The 27,664-nt window shown below is 40.7% G+C and overlaps 1 protein-coding gene across 1 annotated transcript in view; it reads left to right on the top strand.

Moving 5' to 3' along the window:
* The window catches only part of AFF3 (AF4/FMR2 family member 3), a 291,962-nt gene that overhangs the window by 96,553 nt on the left and 167,745 nt on the right, over positions 1-27,664 (top strand). Inside the window, exon 4 of the mRNA XM_035315957.1 lies at positions 9,518-9,562. Coding sequence (XP_035171848.1) covers positions 9,518-9,562 — 45 coding nt within the window. The remainder of the gene's footprint in view (positions 1-9,517; positions 9,563-27,664) is intronic.

The following is a 27,664-nucleotide window of genomic DNA, read 5'->3' as shown; positions in this document are numbered from 1 at the left end:
TTTTTTTTTTTTTTTTTTTTTTTTTTTTTTTTTTTTTTTCTGGGAAGGAGACAGTGTCAAAGCCAAAACTGTCTGCTTCTCAGATGTCAGTGACATCCTTGGGCTAGCAAAAAGCTTTGGTAGAAAGACAGAAGTTACTCTGGTCTCCTGGCCATAGAGGCTTTTACCTGTTCGACTAGATCAGGGTCTCAGTCTCCAAAACTGAAAAGGCAGTTTTCAGCAATAGGCATAAATGGAAACAAACCTTTTCTCTCAGTGTAGCAGTTGATCATGAGCTAAAGTCTGATGTTACCTTCTGGAGATACAGGCTGCTGCTCAGTGTTTTGGACTCTGTGTTGCCTCTTGAAGATTCTGTAATCTTATTTTAGCCCTCAGTGAAAGCCAGACCTTTCCTGGCCCTAAGCTTGGACTAAGGCAGTGGGTGAAGCATCACCTTTGTTCCCCACCTTGTCAGAAAACACCCTTGTTTCCTTTGTTCTGTCCTCAGTTTTATTAAGCAGATGCTCACCCAGATTTTTAATAGCATTTCAATGTTAATCTCTATCCTTTTGACTTAGAACAGGCATTGTTCACATAATGATGTTTTATCAATATTGAACTCCTCATGTCAGATTCTGCTTCTTATCCCCACCACTACCACCCAAAGGATAAGTTTTTCTCCATGAGCCATTTCTAGTCATATGTAAACAGGCTTTAACAAACCTGATAGATGTTGCTCTTCCCAGCAAACCCTCATCTGGGGCTTTCTTCTATCAGGGGTCTTTTGTGGGAGAGATTTCTGCAGAGCTCTGTACTGTAAATCCATATATATGTAAGAGGATTAACCCTTTCTGCATGATAGTTTGTAATCACATAACCTTTAGCTCAGTGGGAATGAATACCAATTATCATTTATAAACAGTTCCTCTCATTATGCGCCTATTTATGGCATCTTTTATAGCTTGCTAATTACAAGCACACAAAACAGAAATGTTTGGAGTTAAATAATGTAAACAGGGATGTAATTGATTTTCATGTTGAATAGTTTTTATTGATTTATTGTTAATTAACATTTTAAAGGATCTCTTGGCATAATAATCCATTTAATTTATTGAATATTATGCTAGATGATGGTATATTCATATTAAAATGTCACAAAAAGATTAACATTTCCACAATACTTGTTCTTCCAACTGTTGCTGCTTTACAGATGTTATATAGTCTCCCCAGATGAACACAGACAATACACTAAATGCAATCTATTGATCTCAGTCCAGGTCCTAGTGGACAAGTGGCCACATCACTAAAAATAGTGCATTCCAGTTGACACTAATTGGCCATCCGTATAGCAGGGAGGATGGGCATCTAATGGGGAGCCAAACTGATCTCTATCACACACAGGGCAGGCTCCTTGGGGCTGCTGTGGAAGCACCGCATGGGCTAAGGGGAGAAGCCCTTATATTTGCAAAAAAAACCTTACCTGCTGCAAACCCCGATCACTCTGGGGTCCATAATAGACATTTTCCAACAGATAGACAGCTGTGTCAAACAACTAGTCAGTTAATACACTTAGAGTATGCATATAGTGATGTAGAAAATGTAATAAGCTGAAGGTATTTCCAGAGGACCCCGCTGGCTCTTTTTATTTTTTTGGATGGGAAGGGGGTCTGTGGAATCCATGCAAGGGGTTGTCGACAGCATTTTGCTGAATGCCAACTGCTTCAGGTCACTTGCTCAGCACCTCCCAGGACTGAGCATGTAGAAAGGATTAAAACTGCAAGTTGCAATCTTCATTACTATCATCCCAATATATTCTTCAGATGAGAAGGAAGAAAGTGTAATCACATCAGCCCCTATTTTTTCATTAGTGAAGAAAAACATTAATATACTGTGACATGGTATTGATTTGATACAATCAATCTTTCCCAATAACAATAAAACCTTTATATTTTATTAATAGAACAATGCAGTTCTTCTCCATTACAGCTCCCTTTTATTGTTGCTGGATCACAGTGTAATTCTGATGTGTTTAGTTTTTTTTTTCTTTTTTTATGAATATATTGTGAAAGCCTGTAAAATTGTTCCACCAATCTGCCAGTAGGTTTCATTTGAGGCTCCCAAGCATCTTTTATTAGATGAAATCTTACCAGTGCAGCTCCAGTAATTGATTGTTTGATGGCCCTCAGGGGTGGGGAGGGTGAAGAGGTTTCAGAAGGGTTCTTGTCCTTTCAGTCTCTTGATTTTTTGTGATGTGAACTTGAACTCAGACCATCTCATCAGTGTGAAGAATCCTACCCTAACCTCTCCACTTGTGGCTAGAACTACCACTTATAAATCCCATCTAAACTAGTTGCCTAAGTTCAAGAGAAGCCCCCAGCAGCAATCCAGACTGTGGCCCCTCAGCATCACCTCACTTTCTGACCCTGGGATTTCCATACTTAGTTCAGTTCCTACATTTCTCTTATTTAAAAAATAAAAATATAATCCAGTGAGTGCCTTTTCTTCTATAACCACAGTAAATCCATTTTCACCTAGACACTGGCCTGGACATCCTTGGCCATTGGCTCCTCAGGTCTGCATGTAGGGCTAGCACAGCCTAAGGCTGGTGATATTCTGGATTGTGGCTTCATTAACTCCTCTGCAGTCTCCTTTCTCAGAGATTCTGGTCTCCAGAAGCTGCTGTCCTGCCCCAGTTGTGGGTGAGCTGCTGAGCAGCCTGTTCTGAGCGAGTGTTGCTAACTGTGAATCAAACACACTCTTGGCCAATTAGCTTCTCCTTTCTAGGGTGCATGACAAGTCTATTCTAATTGTCTATTCTACATTTCTCTCTCTTTGTGGATATTTTTGATTCATCTTCTCGATTAGGTGGAATATCTCCCAGTTCCTGGTACAAGACTGAGGCATGATGACATACCAGTTACAGCGAGACCCCCAATTAATATACATGGATACTTCCATTTAAGCAAATGGCTTTCATCGCTTGCTCTTTATTCCTCTTTTCTTTTCATGGAATAAAATCTTTGTTAACCTTTCTCCTCTTCCCTTTTGAAGCAAGAGCAATGTTGCAAGATCCCATGGTAGGAAAAATAATCCCCATTATAAATATGAAGACTGTTTCAAAAAGAGAATGAGCATATTAAGGGCAACAGTTTATTAACAGTCACTGTAAATTAGATAGCTTTAATAACTTTAATTAGTGCAACACTTTCTGACACAGAGCTTGAGCAGAATTCAGCCGTTCATCCCCATCTCTCTCCTGCACATCTCAGTGTCTAAGGAAATAGCAGCAATTCTTTGTAGTAAAAGTGAAACAGCTCCTATCACAGCAGTGTGGAGCACAGGAGAATACTCTATCAAGTCTGTGGCCACTGGCACTCTAAATCAGTAGAAAGGAACAGCGTGATTGCAAAGCAAAGCTTTCAAAAACCAGGAACAACAGAAAATCCAGCTTCCTCAGCAGTCTTTTCATTTCTCTTTTCTTGGCATAACCGTGCACTGCTCAGTCCTGCTTGCTTGCACACTTGGTGAGCTACGAGGACCCTTGGCCATTGAACTGCAGGAGATGGGCAGCATTACCAAGGCCAGTGAGGGGCATGAGGGGACAGCAGTGTGCCCCAGCTCCCTGACACCCTTAAAGTAGAGGGAATCGCTGCTGATGGGGAAGCACTTCACCCGTGAAGGTCCAGTCCCAGTTACTGAGAAAAAAGAGGCCATTTCAAACTCTGATCTGGTCAGAGGTTTTGTGTACTTAGTCATTTCCCATATTCACCCTGTCCATTTGTCAGCGCTGAAAAGTGTCTGCATGTCTATGTATGCATCTTATTTTAATTTTTTTCTGAAGAAAACATCTTTTAAAGTCGAAAATTACCAGAGTGAAATATTTCAATATTTTGTTTTAATGACTTTTTGGAGCTGTATCTTATCTTTAATTTTTAATTACATTTATTTAAATTTGATACTAAAATGTTTCAATTAGTACAAACTCTAATTTCTCAGCTGGACTGAAGCACACTTTCTAAAATTTCATTCTGAATGCAATGTCACACTGTTAATATTTTGTAATGGGACATTAAAATAAAATTAACAACGCCAGTGGGACAAAGTCTACATCTCAGTTTCTGACCCCCAATTCAGAAAAAAAAAAAATATATATATTCCAAAAAGTGGGCATTTCCTGAAGGAGAAAAAAGTGAGTTTGTATCAGGTCCCAATCTAATGTTTTAACTAGCCCACATTTCCTGAGGTCAAAAGTCCTGCATGTCTCCAGAGAATCATGGGTTTAGTGCAGCTATCCCATAAAGAGTCTTTTAAAGATCTACCATATATAAGGAAATCAACAGCAAGTTAAACCTTAAATGTCTACAAAACTTTACGGGGCATGTGCAAATTAATTTTTCATAAATTAATTTACATCCTGGCTGTTTTTCCACAAATGCCCCAAAAGTCAGCTCTCAGGTCTCAAGCACATCTCCCTGCTAAAAGTCATAATTTTACACCATAAATTGAAGGTGTTGAGATCTCTTCAGAGAAATGATTGAAGGGAAATTTTGGGGAGGGCAACAGTTCTCCACAACCCAACAGGCAGAGACTACACTTATGAGCAAGTAAAAAGATAAGGAAAGCACCTACCAGCTTTACCCCACAAAAGTAGTATAACAAAAATAAAGTTTGGGAAAAGCACATCTGTATGATGCAAGGAATGAAGCACACACATCTGGATGCAGCACTTCCAGAGAAATGACTGCCAGAAAAACTTAAGATTTGGGACTGTCATTACATAAAGGGAATGAATATTTTTTGTTGTTGTTGTTTGTTTTTTGTTTTTTAAGCACACAGCTGTTTCCTTGTACTGATGTCTCCTGGATCTCCTTGTACTTATCTTTCCCATATTGTTTATTTTACAATTTGTGAAATTATTCTGTACGATTACACACAAAATGTTACATATGCTTATGCATGTGTGTGTATCTCCATACTGTTATGGTCCTGCCTGGCCAAGAAACATTTCTGATGTGCTTTCAGATCAAGGTCCACCCATGTGGGTTATTTTTATTTTTCCTTTTCCTTTTTTTTTTTTTTTTCTTTTTTCCCCAATCTTTGACTTATGCCAACATTTCCTGCCTGAAACCTCACTTTGGGCAGCAGACCTAGGCACATGGTGGCCAATGGTGGCAGGAGGTGAACAGCAACCCAATATGACACAGCAAGCCTGGGTCATGAATAGAGCAGTGAGGCTGCTGAGTGTGCACCTCAGCCTCCCAGAGATCTTAATCATGCCTAATTTGTGTTGGATACTAAATTCAGTTAACTCCCAGAGGCTTTGTAAGAGCAAAGAGCACAAATAGAAATAACACCAAAGGCTTGTACCACAGAAATCTCCTAGGCTAAAATGAAAACAGATTCTGGCAAAAGATTTCTCTTTCTTTCTTAATGCAAATATTTGAAAGGAGGGAATCAGAGACAGGTAATTCCTTTCTGAGGAGTTTCTTTATATACCTGCATGTGAAATCTGTTGGTAAAGGAAGAAAAAATAAAGTAATGCTCTGAAATAAAATTTGTACAGATGTAGCCTTTTTTGTGTGTGTGTGTGTGAAATGACATCCTGTTTCTCAAGGATTTGCTGTAGCCTTTAGTCAGTCTTGTTTCTTACGGTTCTCTGTGCTTTGCATGGTAATTAGCTCCGTGCGTTATCAGCAGCGCGATGCTCCCGGCTGTTTCTCCAGCAGCCACTGCCATGCTTCTTGGCAGCAGCTCCTCGCAGCCTCCTGCCTGACGATGCACCACCGCACGTGCGTGCGCTCACCTACTGATCCCCTGCCCACACTGGTTGAGATGCAAAGGCAATGGGCACAGCAGCGTCGCAGGGAGAAGAGGCTCGAGTCCGCTTCCCCTGACAGTTCCCCAGGGGTCACCGATATTTCACCGTTATTTTCTCCAACATGGTTCATTGGAGGGCCAGTGAGGCAAGTTTCTTACGAAAGATCTTAAAATGCAAACAAGCTGGGTTCATCAGTGTCAGGATGAATCCAGGGTAGCAGTTCAGCATTTAGGGAACAGCAGCCTCAAAAGCTGTTTTTAAAATTATTCAAACATTTATTGCACAAGTGTTCTGTGGCATGTTCACTATAAAGAGGGTGGAACGACTGCCTGTGCAGATTGCAGGCACTTTGACATCATCTTTTTGCAGGTGCTGCATTGTGCAGCCAGCCCCAACACAACATTGTATGGATCAGGCAGGTCTGCTCATGCAAATAGCACGAGCTCTGTGCTATTTGGTGCCCACAGGTAATGCAATCTCTTATTTTAATTCAGATTTCAAGATTTACTAGATTTAATTTTTATTTTTTGTAGTTAAAAAAAAATATATATTTTTTGTAGCTAAAATACAGTCATAAAGTTATATTCAGCTCATCAGATTCACAGGCAGTGATGGTTCCCCTGTAGTGTAAGTAGAGATGTAGTGGAGAATAGAAGCTTTAAGAGTGAGAATGAGGAATCTTTTCCAAACTCATCTCAGACACCTTTCAGACTTGTCCTAGGTCCCACAATACTCTACATTGTATTATACAATAACACAAAGAAAAAACATTATGGCTGCCAGCCACATGAAATAGACTTTGCCTGTTGTGTGTAAAACTGGGACTCTAACTTCTCCACCCTTACTCTAGAAACTTTCATATCAACAGTAATGCAAGATATTTGCAAGCAGATCAGGATTCAAGGCAAAAATAAATTCAGAAATTTATGTTTGGCATTCAAAGATGAAGAACAAAGAGGATGGTATAGAAATAATTTGTTTTTATTTTTTTCCAAATATTACTCTATTTTTTTCATAATATCTTTGGCTTTGCATTTCCAATTTTTTGTTTGCTTGTTTGTTTGTTTTGTTTTGTTTTTTTTTGTTTGTTTTTGCCTTTTGAAAGTCACTGTGATCACACTAAGAGAGAGAAGTGAAAAGTTTTTTTAGTCTCTGCCCAGAGATTTGATTTGCTGAGGAGGAATATCAATATCACTTCTAGGAGGAATATTTAATTTTGAAACAGAATTTTGTTTCTAAACCTACTCTGAAATAGTCTGTTGCCAAATTTACCTTCAGTAACTTTGCCTTGAAAAGTATATATATATATATATATATATAAGGCTTTATTTTAGCATCAGTGTCATTATTTTGTACAGCATAATGTGATATGTCATCTCATGCCTCCTTGTATAGGATGGCAATGGAGGAGAATAGTGAACTTTGTGTTGGGCAGCAGATTCATTGCTCTGTAAGCACAGCACAGAGGATGAGGAATTTACGCACCCTGTTGTAGTTAATGGGCTCATAGAATAGATCAGCTGAATGGTTTGGGTTGGAAGGGACCTTAAAGTTCATCTTGTTCCAACCCCTCTGCCATGGGAAGGGACATCTCTTAATAAATCAGACTGCCCAAGGCTCCATTTAACCTGACTTTAAACACTTTTAAGTATGGGGAATCCACAGCTTATCCGGACAACCTGTTCCAGTGCCTCACCACCTTCTGAGTAAAGAATTTCTTCCTACTATCTAATCATAATCTGCCTTCTTTCAATGTAAAACCATTGCCCCTTGTCCTATCACTACATGCCCTTCCTTCTGTCATGGCAACCCTTCCTTCTATGGTGTCAACTGCACAACTCAACTTGGTGTCATCCACAAACCTGCTGAGTGCACTTTATTGCACCATCTATGTCATTAATGAAGATATTAAACGTTACCAGTCCCAATATGGATGCTTGAGGGACACCACTCACCACTGATCTCCACAAGAATACATGCCAGGCTTTGGAAGGAAAAGCAGAAAATAGAGGGAAAACCACACAGAAGAGACAAATAAAAAGTAGCTAATACAATTTCTAAAATTCTTAAATATCTAGAGACTGTTGTGCAGTTTCTATATGCATGTTTCTGTCCGTCTTATTATCTTCATTGACAACATGAACTATTTTGTTTGGTCTCCTACCCCAGTGGCAGGGAAGGTGGGGCACAGTATTGTGCAGCTTGTGGAGACGCTGGTGTGATGAGAACAGGCCTATCTGAATAGGACTGCAGCTGCTCTTTAGCACCGGTACACAGGACATGAGTAATTCTCCACAGACTGACTTTGTAGTACGCTTAGCTCCTTTCCCTTTGAAATCAGTGCTGTAACTCCCAGTGACTGTAAAACTGAAAGGATGTATTACACCAAGAGTTAACGCAATTCATTTGTCTAACAATCAAGGGCCATACTCAGCACAGATCAGCTAGAATGCTGACAATAAAGACCTTATAACTTTTTATGAATTGGCGTGAAATAACAGCCACAAAAAATTATGAAACATAAATTGTTCCCTTGCATATGCATGGCTGTGGTACTTCTGACCTTGGTTACAGGTGCTAGGCTATGGGAGGCTGTGAATTCAGACCTCCTTGGTGACACAGCTCAAGCTGGGGAGTGGCAGTGATGACATTCAGGAACACAACTTGCCTGGACTGGCTGATTGTATCATTTGGGTCTGGTAGACACAAAGGCACCCATTTTTGAAAATCCCTCATGAGTTTTTGAGTACCTAAATACAGATATGGCACAGAAGTATGGTTTCCAGGTGACAAGGACATAGTTTAGTGGGTGATATTGGTAATAGGATGGTGGTTGGACCAAATGATCTTGAAGGTCTCTTCCAGCCTTAATGATTTCTATGATTCAAAAACTCAGGACATTAGAAAATCAAATTCCTTCGATATTTGGTGACAGGCATCTCAAAAATCAGAACCTCCAGGTGTTTTTTGAAAATAAGAGGTGAAGACGAAGCTCACCTCTCTCCAAGCTCTTTGGGGACAATAATTAATCATGCTGACTTTGTTTCCATACACACACAGATGAAAAGGCCTCAAACTCCAGTCTTCTGTCTCCTGAGTTAGTTCTCTTCTGCAAAAGGAAAACAAAAACAAACAGCATTTTAGGGAATTGTAGCATTCTCACAAAGGCCATGCTTCCTGCCCAGTACTTGGTGTGGCAGCCTGTGTCTCCTGTGTCTCCTGTGTCTCCCCTGCAGTTCTCCTCTCAGCATCACTGCTGCCCGTTCCCTATATATCGTCAGACTTCACACAGGCGGTATTACTGCAGAGTCTTTCCTGCACAAAGGATACAGACAGATGTTATATATTTAATATAAATAAAGGCACATATTGGATCTATGAACAGGCACTAACCATTTTGCTTATGCCTACTTACAGGCAGTATATCTGAAACAGCATGAACCACGCACAAAAGTAGCATAAACAAAATCCTATGAATTTATACAAGTATGTGCCAGCCATATGTAAACATTGCAAACATTACATCTTCCTGTGGTGATGATGGGGAATAATTTGAGAATTTTCAGCAGTGCAACTTTGCAGAGGCTGGAAAGACTTGGCCTCATTTCGAAACTGTAATAGAGTTTTGAATATATTTCATGTGACAAGCGTGTCCTCAAACCTGCTATTTGTTATTTCTTTTTAAAACACAAACAAACAATTTTCTCATTTTGTTTACAGGACAGTGGAACAGGAGATAACAGCTGCATTGAAGAAATATTGCGGGTAGGAATTCTTAAAAAAAATATTCTCTATCTAGTACCATTTTGTTTACTCTAAAAAGACAAGAGAACAAGAATATTGCAATTACTGCTGTTAAAAATATTATGCTTCTAGATTGTGATCTTTCTAAGGAACAAGTAGGCAAAAATATTTACCAATAAAAATAATAACAATAATAATAATTGAAAATATGTGTTAGCAACCTTCCAGAGCCTCTGGATTTCGCTGCTACTTTGTGCCAGTGTGGCTGACCTTCATGCATGCAGAAGCAGATAATGGGATAAATTATAAACTGAAATGTACAACGATGTTTCAGGTTTACAAACCATGCAAAGTGCATGTTTCCATTAATCATGACTGTCAAAAATCTTAATTTTGAAGGGAGGTCTAGGAAGGTCATTTTCCACCTGGATTTAATTAGAATCCATTATGTAATGTCATTATGTCCATTATGTCCATTATATAATGACAATGTGCAAAATCTGCAGTTATTTCCATATTTCATTATTATTTCTTTTATCCTAGTAATTTCTAGTTTATTTTCCTGGAGCAAATTAATACACACTCAGACAGATCTGAGCTTGAATCAACTTTGATATTGATTATTTTCTGAGGCAGACAAACTAATAAACAGTAAACAATTTTTATAATTTTAACTCCTGTTCTTTTCAGTTCTCTTTCTACACTGATAATTCAATAATTTGAAATGCTTATATATCAGATATAAGAGTCAGTAAAACACCAAACCAGGTAGAAGGAATGTCAAAACCTCCCTATTATTGTCTGTGCATCCACAGCTTGGACAACTCCTACCCAAATATTTCAAATTGTTTATAAACTACAGGGCTATAAATATTTGGTTTAGAGATTAACAGTGCATTAAGACTGCTGTTTCTAAAGGCATTTCTCCATTCTCCATGAATATGTTAAATACAGCTTTTAATTCTTAAACTGGACAAAGAGTTTATCGAAGGGTGATTATGATGGATTGCTTATGACTTCACTGGCAGAGCTTTCAGTTAGCTAGCATTTACAAGGTAGGCTTTTGTAGGACTGAACTGCATATTCAACAAGCCTTAGCCTCAGTCCCTCTTGTTTTGTTACAAATTAGTAGCAGACAGTATAATTCGTGAGAGCTTTTTCCATTTTTCATGATGCACTGAGTATATGATGTGGTGTAAGGATCATTCGCCCCTTTTTATGCAGGACTTTAAAAAAGAGCAGTGAAAGAAGCCAGTCTTCCTCCTTATAAGTGTGAACTGTTCAAGTAGAAAAAAAAAAAAAAAAATGGAGAAACGACATGGTTCCTGCCATGAGTAGGAAAGTGGCTATATAAGAGGCCCTAGTCTTGCACAGTTTCATAAGGTGCAAAGTGCATTCAGGATTGTAAGGTACGTCTTCAAGTTGGTGCTGTCTATCTTCTTCGACTCTTGGGCACATTCCTCAAGAAATATTTTTATGAAGCTCCATGATAAAACATGCAGCATGTTCTTGGATGAATAGGACCCTTTTCTTCATGAGGATTTATTCACAAATTCTTTCACTTTGGTTAAAAACTGAATAAATCAACCCACTACAAGAAGTATTGCCAAGACCTCTTTTTCACATCTGAACAGATCATAGTGCTGGATGCAATCCTGTATCTCTCTGGAGAAGGCAGTTTAAGGACAAAAATACCCACCAGGCTGCCTGGGTGAGGAGCTGGGCAGAATAACTCTTCCCTCCAAGGACTGCCAAGATGCTTTGCAGGCCACTTTGCCCTGTGTCATCCAGAGCAACAAGTTCCTGGGTCCTCCAGCATTTTTTACCTTTACCATCTGCTTTCTAAGTTAACATTCTGAAAACTCAGGTTCAGAATACCTTAAAGCACACCAAGTGATACACGGGGTTTTCAAACCTGGGAGTCTGGCTCCTCACAGAGAAGGTGGCAGTAGGCAGTTTAAGCGTACTTAGAGCTCAAAAGACACACTTCACATCAATATCTCCGTATCTGCTGAGGCTTAACATGGCTAAAATGCAGAGTGCACCATTTTCATCCTCCAGTTCCTGTTCTCACATGATTACTCAGTCATTGTGTATAGCCTCTCCAATCTGCCCATCCTCCAAGTCTGTAGCATGGATATCTCCTTCTATTCTGAACTTCCCTTGCAATGATTTGTCTGAGACTAAGTGTAAATCTTGCAGACTGCTACTCTCTGGCATTTCCAACTGAAGCTCTTTATTCACAAATGTATAATTCTGGTCTAAATTCTCTCAACAAAAGTAATGTTACCCATGTCCACTCCCACTGCTGCATGGATAATTTTCCTAGCTTGATGTCATAGAATCATAGAATCACAGAATGTTTTGGGTTGGAAGGGGCCTTAAAGATCACCCAGTTCCAACCTCCCTGCCCTGGACAGGGACACCCAGGTTGTACTTGTGCATGGGATTGTCCTGACCCAGGTGCAGGACTTTGCATTTGGCCTTGTTGAACTCTGTGAGATTCATACAGTCCCACCTCTCAAGCCTGTCTAGGTCCCTCTGGAGGGCATCTTTCAGACCACACCACACAGCTTGGTGTCATCAGCAAACTTGCTGAGGGTGCACTCAGTCCCACTGTCCACATCACCGACAAGGATGTTATACAGTGCCAGTCCCAATACGAGTCCCAGAGGAACACCACTCACTACCGATCTCCATCTGGATATTGAGCTATTGACAGCAACTCTTTGAGTGCCATCATCCAGACAATTCCTTACACACTGAGTATCCATCAGATCCACGTCTCTCCAATTTAGAGACAAGGTTGTCATGCAGGACAGTGTCAAATGCTTTGCACAAGTCTAGGTAGATGATGTCAGTTGCTCGTCTCTTCTCCATTACTACTGTAACTCCATCGTAGAAAGCCAACGGATTTGTCAGGCATATGTTTTGCCCATATCACATTTGTCTTTGCATCTCATCACCATCATCTCCTTCTCTGTCACATCCAGTAGAGATATTTGTTTCCACTTTTAAGGTTTCAAGTCTACCGATCAGTGCTGACATGTTAGCTACCACGTTAGCACACCCATTAATGCCAGCTTCTGTCACCCAGCAGTGTGCTAAGTTTTACATGAATTAATTTCTGCCATACTTCCCATCAGATCAGGGAAGAGCCTTAAACACTTTCCCAATTACCTCCATGCCTACTTTCAGATCCCCTCTTAAGAGCTTTCTTTGTTACAGGGACTGTGGAAAACCAGTGGTGAGGTCAGGGGTATACCTCTGTTTCTCGTGCTTGAACATTGCTGTCTCACATGTCCCTTGCACAGCCCAGTCAGGCCAGATGTATTCACCTGCTCTCTTTTGTCTTGAAAAGTGAGCTGCCTGAGTCAAGGACTTGTATAGTACAAAATCTGTTCTTAGGTAATCTCACAATACAAATCAGTATCAGCAGGGGTTGTTGTTATTGACAGTGCAGAGAGGTTAATAATGTGCCATAGCTACTCACTTCATAAATTAGTGGCATCCAGACTTTTCCAGATACTGTACTCCAAGCCTTCTTCTTGTGCTGAACAGATCCATCCACTTTCAACATGGATTTTCTGGTTTTCAGAAACAAGGAAAGTCATTTCCATGGCTTTGTTGGAGGTGCTAGTCACATAATAAAGCTAAGGTTTACTTCTGCTAGGACAGAATATAGGCAGTTCCCATAAAGGTGTCCAGAGGCAGAATGATGAAAATCCAAGGGAGCTGCAACCCTCCTTGTGTTTCCCTCAGAAATGCCTCTTCACTGGCATGCTTAAATGTATTTATTATAGGAAGGGCCACTTTCCCCTTCGTCTGCTACTTTATAGAACATCAGAAAAAGGAAGATGCTTAAAAATGTATCTTTTTTAAGGAACCCATCTATAGTGGTCTCTGACAACACAAAGCAGAAAACATCCACCCTGCCTAGATACTGCATTCCCGGCATGTCAGATTTTCCAAGGGATAGACACTTCCACAGCAAGCCCTGGGTCATGCTGAAGGTCCCAGTGAAGATGAAGGGCAGTAGAAGGAGTAAATCACACCTGCTCCAGCTGCTTCCCCAGGTTCCCTTTCCCTGGTGTGTGAGGTTTGTGCACAAACCCTGTCACCCACCCACAGGTGCCAGGGTACAGCCAGAGTAACGTCTGGACATGGGCTTCCAAGTCACTTTAGGCATAACCTGAAAATCACCAGATCTTATCTTGCACTAACTGTGATGGGAACGTATAGTTTTTGTGCTGTCTTGTGCAACGCAGGGTGCCACGACATAAGTCTAGCATTTTCTGGTGTGTTTTTACTGCACGTATCAGAGCTCTGTAGACTTTGTAAATTGACAGATCATTCTGCACAAAACGGCGGCTTCCAAAGAAAGCCCCCAAGAACTGAGGCGCAGAATCGCTTCGAGTCCTGAAGGAGGTTGATTAACAAGACAGTAACCCTGTCGAGATTGGAGCTGTTGTAAGGACTCCCGCTGAGTTTATAATCACTGCAGGAATCCTGAACCTAATCTCACCCCGTGCACTAATTCAGAGCAACTTCTTCAAAGTGTAGTGACTTCTCTGTCCAGCTGCAGGCATGTACGTCAAGGATAGAGAGACTTCTAAGGAGAGACTTCGAAGTAAATAACTGCAGTAAAACCAAGTTGCAGATGTAATGTCAAATTGAGAGAGAAAAGATGCGTTACTTGACTGTAGCTATAAAAAGCAATTCCTTGTAAGCTTTTGCATTGTAGGTGGAGGACATAGTAGAAAACTTTGAAGCGGAAAATACGAGTTATACTACTCAAATATCCTTAATTCCACTGTGCCCTGAGCATTTGCTGCCTGAATTGCTGAGACATCTCCAAACCCGATCTATTCCCTGTCTCTGCTGGAACAGAGGCTTGCTAAGTGAGATTCATAATTTTGGCTGATTTCTATTTGCTTTTATTAGTGTGCGAAACTGTATATTCTGTTATTACTGATGGGGTTTGGAGTAAATGTTTATTTTGCTGTATTACATGCAAAAAAAAATGGGAACAGCAAGGATCCTGCCTCTCCACTAAGTTAACTGTTGAAACCAATATCTGATATGCTCAGATATACATTCAGAGTGTATTTGCAATGGATTTAAGGAGAAAGGGAATGTGTTGGGTGTAGGCGATTCAGGGTTTGTAAGATAAGTGATTTGAGATTGATCTTCCAGTCTTAGCTGTGATTTCCTAGAGCTGCGGTGGCTTTGTTGAAAGGAAACCCACATGCAATCTGAGCTCTGGGTCTTCTGAATTCCCTCTGTTTTTTTGGGTTGACATGAGAGGTGTCATTGAACTGGGGAGAGACGGATGTAGTGTGGAGTGCTTGGCCTGCAAACACCATTTGGCTGCAGGAGGCAGAACCAGCAGGAAGCTGATGGAGCTTCCCAGAGCAACAGGAGTGCAAAGCAAGGACTGCAGGGAAACCAAACATAACCAGTCAACGCAGAAGAAGCCATTCCTTTGAGACAGTGAGGAGCAGTGGCAAGGCAGGATGGGTTGTGAGATGGAGGACAGATAAGTGGTTTTTTTGTTGTTGTTGTTTTGTTTTCAGGAAAGAGAGAAAAATAAGCTAGGGAAGAAGTGCAGTGACTGAGACTGCAGCTGCAAACATGCCAGAGAAGGATAACTGCTTGGTGCTGAGAGCCTTCTGTGCAGGGTCAAGTGCCCTCAGGTGCCCTTACAAATAGGCTGTGACTCCCCCTAGCCACAGAACAGCCACTTATGAAAATACAGCATTTTAAATGTGATGGCTGCAGTGAGTAATTTGCTTGAATTTCTCTACCTTGTAAAACTAGTCAGAGTATGTAAAACACAGGACTCCTTATTTGAGCAATGTAAAAAAACTGAATGAAAACAGCATCTAATTCTGTATTTTTCCTTTTCCCCACTTGGGATCCCTTGGCTCATTAGCAGCCTTGCTAATTCTTTAGCAGAAAGCATTAAGGATCAACCCATCAAATATTCAGGGTTTTTTCAAACCTGAACAGCCATATGTGCCATGAGATCAGCTGCACTCCGTCAGCTGATTGAATTAAAACAAGAGCAGAGGTAAATTAGAAACTGTCTGCACAAGACAAATCCTGTGAAAACATGAAATCCTACCAAACACACTGTCACTGTGAATAAGCATCACAGTCAGCGGAGCACATGTCAATACTTAGAGGGGAGAAAAATCAGTTTCTTAGGGGTAGGTTGTTAGTTCAACAACTGTGAACTGCTGCCTTGTAAATGTTAATGACTGTAAGATCCCACCGGCTTCAGTTAAGCTCCTGGTGGAGTCGGACATGTGAAGAATTACAGAACACAAATACGGTAATCAGCCATGTATTTCTAACCACTCGCCTTGCTTTCCAACGCAGAGGGAAAAGCCCACAGGTGGAACAGGACCCACTTTGCCGCACTGCACGAGTACAGGCGCGCAGATCAAGAGCTTCCTCTGTGCAACCAGCGTGGTTTATTGCAGTCTCACTGCTGGAAGGAGGCTGCTGGGCAGCTCTGGGAGGAAGGTGGGGAGACCACCCTCAGCATGGCACCTTGATGGGGAAATTCAGATTGGCTTTTGCGTCTGAGCCCAGGGGGATGTTGCAGGGGAAACCAGCAACTTCAGGCAAAAGAGAGGCAGTGGAGGAGAGGGAAGGTATGAAAACCTAGAAGAAGCCCCAATTTGCTGACACTACCTTTCTTTTTCTGTCTCATAGAGTACAGAAGTACTCCAAAGTGATAAAATTGCATTAAAAATGTATCAGAGGCATAAAATATCATTCATTTTCACTGTAATCTTTCAGAAGAACTTTCACAACACTGCTTTGCTTTCTGTATCCTAAATTTCAGAGCAATTCAAGCACAATTTTGGCAGAAGTATACCATTAACTGCATTTCTTCAATATCCTTCTTTTTGTATTTCTTGCTCAAATAAATGAAAAATCGTACTGAAGAGTATTTAGAAAATGTGCCATTTCAACGAGGGCACTAAAACCCAGAAACATTAAGCCAAAGTTAACCCATCTAATTCAACCTCCAAGAACATTGTTCTTTTTACCACACCATGACATCCAGCTCTTTTGTTCAATACTTTTTCTACAGCAGTTGCTGTTTGCAGCAATTTACCTAGGTCAGCTTTCCTCCAGCCTGCCAGCCTGGGTACCTCTGGTGGTGTGGATGACAGCACTGTGGAGCTTCATCAAACTCTCTGCCTGGAGCTCATCCAGCTTCTCAGTGAGAATCTGCAGTCCTATGGTACCTTGTGCTGCAGTAGCAAAATTAGCAATCATACCAGAGCTAGGTGAAGATATTTTGGCTTTGTCCACGTAAGCGGTAATGACTACAGAGTAGGCATACCTTTGTACACCATCATCCCTCTGACTCATCAAACCTTGGCAGCTTTCCGGGTGCACCATCTGCATGAGGCGCCTTGGCCTTTTTCTGCCTGTCCTCTACAGGGTCTCTTTATTACCTCTTTCTCCATCCAAAAGGCTGTGGGGAGACTCCTCACTTTTCACAGCTTTTATTCCTTGGAGGTTGCCCCAGACTGGCTTTCTCAGATCACTGGAGTCTCTCTCTAGGTTATCTGTTAGTTGTCACCAGCCTGTCTGAGCAGAAACTGCTTCTGGTTTGGGCACCATGTATGGCACATCCTCTTTTTTGCCCACATTGTGGCTTTCACTTGTCAATAAAGATTCGCAGCCCATTCATCAGACCCAGGCATGTCTCTTCCCTGGCCCTGAGCATATAAAATGGCTCTACAACACAATACTAGCTGTGCTAATGTCAGCCAACTGTTAATTAGTTGTATGTCAGCAGACCCCCTGAATTGCCACACTTGGATTTCTGCTGTGTTCACTGTCATTGCTGAAACCAACGTGTCAAAGCAGTCTGAGGTTTGTAGTACATGGTATTGTGCGTAGTTTGTTGTATGCTGTGTATTTAAACCTTGAACTTAATGAATCTCGGTGTCAATGAAAAATATCACTTTAAAAAGGCAAAAACTATAAATAGTTCAGTGGAAATAGGAGATCAAGCTAGCAACCCTTACGGTGGGAATAAGACTTACAATAAATGCCACTCAAAGGTAACCTCTGCTTCAGTCTTCTGGGTCCTGATGGGACATGGAGGCACTTTCTGTGACATTAGCCATTCATGTAGTGAGGCACTGACAGTTTCATGCACAGCAAAATATGACCTGTTTTGAATTGAATAGAGTGGTGTAGAGGAAAGAGACACGTATTCTTTTTAGAGCATAAGTATTTGATGTGTGATGGATTTGTATTAGGAAGAGGCAGGCCATTATAAAAGAGATGGTGAAACACTACCATGCTAATGTGGTGGAATTAATTTTCCAAATTGCTGTTTTGTAGTGAGTGTGTACACCCTGTTATTTGACAAGGAGAGAGAGAATCCAGAATGAATTATCCAGCCTCTCTGCAATACAAAAATAATACAGTAAAATACTTTCTAATTTTTTCCTCTCTTTAGAGTGTTCCACAAAGCTGGAAAAGAGGCACAATCACCATCTTGTTCCAATACAGATAAATGATTCCTTGTTATTAATGGCAAAAGGCCAGATAGATCCTCATTTTGTCTCTCCCTGCCACAGCTCCTCTGAGGCCAACAGAATTATGCATATTAATACCAGAAAGGATCTGCACTATCAGTCCTAATGAAAGAAGAATAAAATTTGGGTAATCACAGATATTCACACTGCTATGAGCCTGATGTTTGGTGCCTTCAGCTGTCAGCTTTAGAAAACAACCTACTTTCTACCCCCATTTCAAGATTCACTTAAAATGAAGTGATACCACAAAGGCAGCGTGACTTGAGATGGGAGCATCCTCCAATGTGCTGAGAGGAACCACCCTCCAGAGGCTTTCTTCTTCGATGTGTATTCTCCCCTATACATTTCTGAATTTCTTGACATTTGCTTTCCTCCTGCTTTAAACTGGGCATTATGGAAGCTGGATCATTAGAGATAATGCAGCAAGTTGCTTTTATATGGTGTACTTTCCACCCAGTCTAATGTTCCTGTTTTCCTCACCATGTTGCCGGTTATGGCTGTAGAGTAGGGGAAGGACAGACAGAGGTCTTCCTGCAGTGTGTGCATGTTCTGGAATGTACGCCGCAGTTGTGGTTGCAGAGCGACACAGTGGCTGCCCCACTGTCCTCCACGTGTAAGGATGCAGCCCTGGTTTGCCCAGCAGTTTGCGAGCCCACAGGGTGGCAGACTTACTGATGGCCCCATATTAAGATACATCTCTGAAAACTTGTATTAGCTTCGCTTGTGGATTTCAGTGGTTGTTGTTACACGTGTATTTTGGCCATGTGCCTTTTCCTGTCTCCTGTGCTAATATTTTCAGTAGACGTGCTCTTATATCTAAGAAATTTCTGTGTGGTGCCTGATTTTCCACAACTGAAGACGATCGGTGGGAGCACTCCCATTTTGGTCTGACCCAGGAAGTGTGAGCTCTCTGTTTATGTCTCAGAGAGGTAATTTCCCTCATTTGTGAGCCAAGACAAATATTATCTTGTTAATCTTATTTAATCATATTTAGGAGCAACACATGAGCTAAAAGTTAGCTTCACTTGGCAGAAAGACCAATTAAGGAAATTATGGGAGAAAAGAGGAGCCTGCTAAAAGGAAATTAAATCACTTTCAAGAATATTCCATTGCAATGTCTATACTAATAAATAAAATGGACTAATAACCATTCTCTTGCCCTGAGGCCAATCAGTATAGCATGGCTCATGTCCAAGGAACTAAACTCTCTTACAGCCACAAAGCAGAGTGGCTTCACCCAAGATGCCTGTGCGGAATGGCTCCCAGGCATGCATGGATTTTGTCTGCAAGAGCTGGCCCAGGTCACAACTTATTGGTGTCAATAATTTAATAATGTGGATGATTGTGAGCCAATGTTCAGGTATGTGGCCCCTTGGTATGTTAGGATAGGTGTGGTCCAGCTTTTCCATGCAATGTGTTAGGCTTCCTTCTGCCTTGTACAGAAACTCAAAAACCCTGGAGAATACAGTGCTAGCTATGCTGTAAAACTTTTGATTGGAAATCTTAAACAGTTTTAATTCCATATATTTTGGCATCTTTTTGCTTTTGTAGTTTGTTATGCTTGGGACATAGTAGTTCGGTTTGTTTGTTTGTTTGTTTGTTTGTTTTTGGTTGATTGGTTGGGTTGGGTTTGAGTTGTTTGCTTTGAAAATGTGAGCAGTAAAAACCATTTTTGAAGGAAAGAGAAGAATGTACAGTCTACATAATTCAAAATGCTCAAAGTCCATAAATTATTTTAGGAGAGACTGACTGAATGCCAATCAAGTTTTGATCAACCAAGATGCCATAGCATGTGTCCTTTATGGTCAGTGCTAAATGCCATTTACTGTGCATGGTGCATTGTGTAATTCTTAGGGTTACTTTAGGTTTAGAAGATTATTGAGCAAAATGCTGTCAGGTGTGCTTCAAAACTGAAGTACTTGGAAAAGACCCAATTATTTCACGCAGAAATTACTGATATCACTCTAAATAACGGTGTTCTGGACTCAGTCTTCCAGACAGTACCATTGTACAGGCTATAATGAAGATGGTGATAAACCATCACACTTCTGACAGTTTCTGAAAGCTTCATTTTTACCAACAGAATTAATTTAATTAAAAATACATATCCCTTACAATAATATTGACTACACTTAAAGACACTGAAACATAAAAGGGCTTATATATAAACCTCAGTTAAAAACATGCAATTTTATATAGAAATTGCAGACCTGTCACTTTACCCTTGGGGAAAAGAAGTTATTCAGAACAATAACAATAACTTGGTGGGAGAGCAAGTGGGCTTCATGCAGTAAAAAAGTTTCTTTCCAGCTGTGTGGGTTTTCCACAGGCTTTTTCTCATGAATCTTATCAAGTTATTTGTTATTTACTCATGAATGCTGAACAAATATCGAGCAAATACAAGACATTATTAATTTTCCTAGCATTGCACGTACGCATATGTAATGGTTCATTATAACCCTGAGTTTTCAACATATTCCAGTGTAAACGAGAAGAGCCAATTAAAAAAATTGTAGACCCTGATCCAACCTTTGTTGACTTCAGATCCTGATGTTGAATTGAGCACCAAAAGAGAAAATTATGCCTATTAAATCGAGTAAACATTTTCTTCATTTATCTGGGTGGCTTTTTTCTGTCAGTGAAAACTATTTTTTTTGCTAAAAATGCCAACCCTTAGAAACTTAATGAGTATTAATGAAAAGCTGGAATAATTTAGCATGGACAAAAAGAGGGTAATTTTCCTTAGACGTTTTGTTAGTATGAACTGAATCCTAAAAGGCCTATTCTCCTTGTGGTTTGTCAGAATAATTCTCATTATAGTCAATAGGAACCAGGTATATATGCATCAATAGCAGAAAAGACTGCTAAATATAGTTGCTGCCGTGGCAGCTAGTTCTCTCTCTCGTTCGTCAGATGCGGAAGCTGAAAGCTGCAGCAGCCTCACAGCGCAAGAAAGATGAGGCCTGAAGATTTTTTTTTTTTCCCCCTGGGAAAAAGAGGTATGAGCTCAATATCCAGGCTCTTTAGACCTTTCCTAAGTGGATGAAGAGTCTGCAGCCTGCTGCGTTTCAGCCCACGAGGGCCAACGTGTGGTCAAGCTTCCCTGAGCCAGAGCAGGCTACCAACATTAGTCTTATATGTCATGTTTTCTGGCATATGTGACCACCATTGCAGACAGACATGCAGGTCCTACAGTTGTTCCAAAACATTTTTTTAAACTTTTTATTTTATTATTTTTTTTTACCCTTTAGCCAAAGATGCAGTGTACATCTCTAGGGAAAGCAATAAAGGATCTGCATGCTTTGCCTTGCTTAAATTTCCCCATCGCTTTTTTATTTTTTTATTTTTTTATTTTTTTCTGTCACCCCTCAGCTGCCTTGCTTCTGTACATGACATTTCCACCCTATCTTCCAAGCTCAGCCTGGCTTTCCCTCTTCCCTCCCTCCTGGGCAACAGCGTCTTTCATCCTCCTTGGTGTTTCCCCGCTCAGAGAGCTGCCCCTAGGCTGTCTCCTCCTAAACAAGCTGCCTTTGTCTTCTAGGCCCCTGGGGTCTCACAGGAGTCGCTTAGGCTCTGTGATTTTTTTAAGACTCAGGATTAGTATCTGATATCTTTTTTCTCTTGTCTGGGATTTTCTGCTGTCCAAATCTAGACCCCCATGGAGGGGCAGAAAAACAAACAAACAAACAAACAAAAACAAAAACAAAAAAAAAAAACACCCTTAACCTTTTGTTTTCCTTGGTTAAGATCTATACAGGTGCTGATAGCTATTGACCTTTTCATGGACAGGCATTAACTTATTTTCCTTGTCTTCATAGCACATGGAGTATAAAGCATTACAGAGTAAAAAACAGCCATAAGGAGTTCATAAATTATACATAGGCAGATTCCCCAAATCATCATGCAGTCCCTTCTGCAAAAAGATGCTCTGTATCAGTTATTGCTTCAGTTGTTTATGTACCTTTCTACATCTTATCATTTAAGCTTTCATGGATTCATGGATTTTTTTTTCTTCCTTTCTTTCTCTTCTCTCTTTTTATTTTTATTGGTACTTTTAGTGAGTTCTGATTTAAAACAATTCAGTGGGAATCTGCATTCTTATGCCTGTCTCTGTCCCTTTTTCCCAGTAAAAAATATGCAGATTGGATGGACAGGTGGAAAGAGTTCTCAGCTAAAACACAGACTTGCAGTCTTTGGTTTCAGTGTCCCATTTCTTGAACCCATGACACTGGGGAAGGACTGAGCCAGCCCACGACCGCCTGTGCTTTAGGCACTCATGTAGCCCTTGGCACTGTTTCTCGCTGCAGCAGCTTTGCAGACACACAAGGCTGTGAGCCGAGCTTGAGAATGTCCCTTCTCAAACACTTCACTTGGCAAAAGCTAATTCAAAAGTCATATGGCACCGAAAAAGCCATGCCAGCTAAATAATGTATGCAAGTACTGGCAAGCTCAACATATACTGAAGTGGGCTGGTCCATGATGCGTTTTTTTGTGTCTATTCAAGTGCCAAAAGATCCTTCATATGGCCAAGAGCCATAGGATTGGTTATCATTGCAGAGCACCTCCTAGAAACCATGCAGAATTTGGGGCCAGTAAGAGGTATCTAAGTATGGTGAAACCATAATTATATGTTCCTTTATCATGTGCATGTCCCCAACTTTTCCACAAAAGATACAGCTCTTACTCAAATTTTAAGGCTATGTGTTATCCTAAGCATGAGTTTTTCTACAGTAATGATAAAATCAGGTCTTACAAGTAAAAACACAGGTGTCTTTAAAAAAAACAAGGTAAGGATTTTAAAGTATTGTTATCTAGGCAAATGCATTTTTAAGGAGATCATATCCCAAAATAAAAGCACTTTAAGAATCCTACAACTAAAATGTGCTAAACTATATTAAAATAGAACATTCTGCAAGGCAAGGATAATGGCAATTAAATGCTGAAGCCAGTAGGGGTAAAAGGGAGAACATAGCTGGTTATACACCCTTCCATCCTAGCCATTCCTCCCTATCTCACATCTGCTCTGTGGCTGTTTCTGGATCCAGATGGCTGCAGGGTCATCCCAGCCAAGCACTGCACTGTGTCTCTGGTGTGCAACAAGTCTGGCTCCTGCTGTGAACCACCTCCATGGTGTCACCTGCTCCTGCTCGCTGGCTCCTGTGGGAGCAGGCATCTGACCCGGAGTTCAGCATGCAGGCAGCCAGCTTGAGCACCTTCACCAAAACAGACACAGAAGGGGCTGGTGAAATCTTTATTGACAGCCAAACTCTTTGCATTAGCTCTTAGCAGAAGGGATACATGAACTTCCTGGAAGATTTAAAATGTGAAGCGTCCTATAAGTATCTGTAGAATTAAATATATTTTTCAACAAAGTTCTGCTGGTCCATCTGACTCCATCTAAAATGGTGGTGGCTAAGAGGTACTTCTAACCTCATGTGTCTGTGTCCTACCTGTATAGCCCTGCATGCATCAACACAAGCAAGTTTCCTACACCACAGTTTCAGCTGAAAAGAAACAAACAAACAACAGCACAAAAACCACCTGGTTTCATGGAATGGAAAGAGTCATGGTATGGTTCAGCTGGGTCTCAGATCTGGAAGGTGGGAGGACAAGGAGCGTGGAGAGTGATGCACAGCACTACAGGGAATTTGGACTAAGCCAGAAACCAACCAACATGTACCAGAGCTATCAAATGTTTAAGTTATTTATCCTTAAATAGAGATAAGGCATGAGAAAATCTATAAAATGCACAACCGCATTTCTCTGTGAAATTACAGAGTTTCTTCTGTTTGGAATAATGATTGTAAATTCCTCAGTATCACGGAGACTATTTAAGGTCACATCTACCAAAGCATATTTGAAGAAAGTTCAGACCTTTTGCGTCTGCCACTTACATTCTGATTATCTGTCTGGAGGCAAAGCTCCTCATTTTGGCGTGTAATGAATAAAATGCACAAGTGGAAGGAATCAAGATAATGAATTTGCAGGATAATTTTACTAATTATCTTGTTGCTGATCATAGAACCAAGCCGCTGCAAGTCAGTCCTTCCACAGTTATTAATATGCAATGCCTAAAGCAGTTCTTGTAACATTTATTACTCATCTCGCTGGCTCTACACTAGTTGATAGATTTCTATTAAATTTCTAAAAGTGAAGTCACTAGCAAGTTCCTCGTTTTAAATGTAACATGGTAAATTATATAGATTCACCAAAATGTAAAGTAAATGAGAGCATTTAAAATAAGATGTTTTCTACTGCATTCGTGTTAGGTGATGAGATGAAATTTATCTTGCCTTGTTGTAGTTATTTGTTGATAGGTATCTAACCTGCATTATGAATTTAATCTCCCTGCGTCATGGGAGAGAGGCTGGGACAAATTGTCCTCTGGAGATGCCTCTCTCCCCACTGATTGCAGAGGGATTCCATTCAGTTGACAGAAATGGGACATGAACTTTTTTATGACGAAAGCAATAAGAGATGAAAGCTTGTTGTTGAGGAGTGATAAATAGGAAATTTTTCAACAAGAAAAAACAGAAATAAGTAATAGTACGATGAGATAATGATTGCCCCCCAAACTGTTTAGTTGGCAATGTTTAGAAGAAGATAACTGAAGAATGCAGCCCTAGAGTCCATAATGATAATCTGCCTTTGGAAACAGCTCGAGAACAAGAGTAAGCACATATCAGTGCAAGCCACTGATATCCCAACTGCAGCAAAGTGACAGACAAGCTTGGAAGCCAAGGCAGGATGCTCAGTGTGGATTTAGAATAAAGGAACAAATATGAAAAGAGATGACTGAGGATGAAAAAAAAATTCAAGTTATAACATGCAACAAAGACAAAAGCAAACACAGTAGTGGGGAAGTGACCAGTGGGATTTTACTTTTTTCTTCTACACCCGAGACAACCAGAAGGAGCTCACTGTTGGGACAGCCTCCTTGCTGCCCAGAGCAGCTCCGAGTTGGCTTCCTGGTTTCATTGACCACAAATTTGAAAATCTGTGTGCTGCCTTTGTTACTGTGCCCTCCTTGCACCCCCTCCAGCCCTGGGAAAGCAGCATAGCAGACCCCGTCCCTCTACCCTCATTTCTGTTTCATCCTAACCAGGCTCTGTAGCCACCTTGTCTCTACCTTGTTCAGCATTTTTTTAAACAGACTTACATCTTCAGCCTGACACTGCCCAAATGATGGAGAGCATTGCAATGGATATACAGTTTTTGCTTAGAAAAAAATAAAAATCATCCCAAAATATCCATTCAGACTACTCCAGCAGCAACCTAAAATACCATAAAGTTTTTGATAACTAAATCCATTTGGTGTTTTATCTCTTCCCTCAAATCATTTCCCTTAATATTATACAAAACTACAGCACAATAAAAAACAATAATGGTTAGGCACTTGGCTTAATAAAAGAGTCTTTTGAACTGCTATTATAACATAGAAACGAGGTCAGCCATTTCAGCATAGATCTTAAAGTTAGCTGGATATATTTGTAATATTAACAGAAAAATCAAAGCTGCTTCTCTGCCAACCATGCTGCAAATAAGGATGCTGCAAATAAGGACTTTAGAAGCCCCAGAGGATCACGCTTTAATAAGTTAGTCATCTAAAAGCACTGTTGCAGACAACCAGAGGGTACAGAATAACCCAGACCAGAAATGATCTGACTGCAGAGAGAAATTGGAAGGCAACAGGTTCTCTCTAGACAACTGGATAAAAACCTAGATGGTTTTGAAAAATAAGCATTTATCATGCTGCCTTTTTAGTTGCTGTTTCACGGTTTGGTTGTGCTTTTCTCTTCCATAGAAGTTCATCAGAAGCATTAAAAGCAGAAATCAAGTGCTATTTGCAAGTTTTGTTTTTGTTGTTGTACAAAATTGAGAGCATACTGTGCTATAAATAAAAGCTTGTAAGTAAATTCCCAGCATATTAAAACCTGCCTAACAGGAGATTAAGATGGTCTGAAGTCACTGACTCAGATCATAAACAGTGTGCTGTTAGCTGAAATGATTAATCACTTTGGTACAAAAGAAAAGAGGAAATTTGTTAAAAAATAAGCAGGGGGCACGATGCTAACTCCGGGGGCAAGCTGATTGGCTGTTTAATAATGTATAACGAAGTGTGTGCCAGATCAAAAGCAAATCACATGCAGCTGGCAGAAAATGAAATGGCATTAGGCAAAGTATTTGTCTAGCTATGAGGCTATTTAGGAAACTACTGTATATTAATGTAATGTCTATTAAAGCTTTTCAAATTAATTTTTGCTGATAGGGACCCATAAATAAAACATGATATATGCACTTTATATAGGAGCATGCACAAATATGTATGTGTTATCTATTGTAAATACTGCAAACATCCAGTTACATCTTTGCACAATTATTAATAGCTATTCAGGTTAATTAAATAATCTTGAAATTCTTATTTTAATCATTACAGTGTGGGAAAGTGCGCTGAATAGTTGTTACTTGGTTTTGTTACAGCAATATTTTTGCTGTGACAGACTTTGACAAAAATCTATGTTAGAGGGAAGAAAAGAGAGGTGCACTGATGTAACACCCCTGCTCCCCACAGGTTACATTGCCGCCCTTAACATCTGAAAATGAAACAGCTCTCTGCCTTGCTTTTGGTGGCATTTGAATGAGTCAAGTTAGCAGCAAGCATGGGAAGCCAAGGGGCAATGCTCACACATCATGCTTTTCCATCATCATTCAGTTTCAAAGACGCTGATATGCCCATCCGTGGCTGAGTCTTGGCTTGCGGGGAAGTCTGGAGGCACATGCTTGTGAATCTGGGTGCAATGTGGACCTATTTTTAATCTAGCAGAAGTCTGGAATACAAAGCCTGGCCTGAAATCCCAAGGCTGTCCCTCTCCAGCCCTGTGGTTTAACCATTAGGTTGGAAATATGACCTGTTGTACCTTCTGGGCTCACAGCCTGGGTTTTCCACCTAGCCAGAGGCCCAGCTTCAAGAGGAGGGAGTGGGCAATGTTCCCTACCAAAACTTAGTGTAGTCTGAAGGTCTTCTGGGGAGCAGGAGGCATCTCAGGCTGACAAGTGACTGCAAGTCCCTGCTTCTGGGCCAGGTACTATTTAAATTCTTGCTTCACCAGCTTTGCTCCAGCTGTAGGCCTGGGTCTAATCACTAGACTGCTTTCCAGCCTCCTATGGAAGGCAGAGACTTTTCTATCTTCACAAACCTTTCTGTAGCTCTCCTTTCCTTGCATTGGGTCATCAGTCACATGGATAGGGCAGCCCTACATGTACTGCCTAGCAGGTATGACACTCACCTATGGGACAGAGCAGCTCAAGGTGAGCCCCAGCACTGTGCAGGACATCACTGAGCTCATGGTGCCAAGGAGGAGAAACTGAGAAGGCTAAAAACACATCAGCCTTCTGGACAACCCATTCATAGAATCATGGAATCATTTAGTTTGGAAAGGACACCTACGATGGCCAAGCCCAACCATCAACCTAACACTACCAAGTCCATCACTAAAACTTGTCCCTTAGTGCCACATCCACATGTCTTTTAAAGACCTCCAGGGAT

This window comes from Oxyura jamaicensis, chromosome 1 (genome assembly GCF_011077185.1).
Source record: "Oxyura jamaicensis isolate SHBP4307 breed ruddy duck chromosome 1, BPBGC_Ojam_1.0, whole genome shotgun sequence".
Classification (NCBI taxonomy): Eukaryota; Metazoa; Chordata; class Aves; order Anseriformes; family Anatidae; genus Oxyura; species Oxyura jamaicensis.
This window is presented reverse-complemented; position numbering and strand designations above follow the sequence as displayed.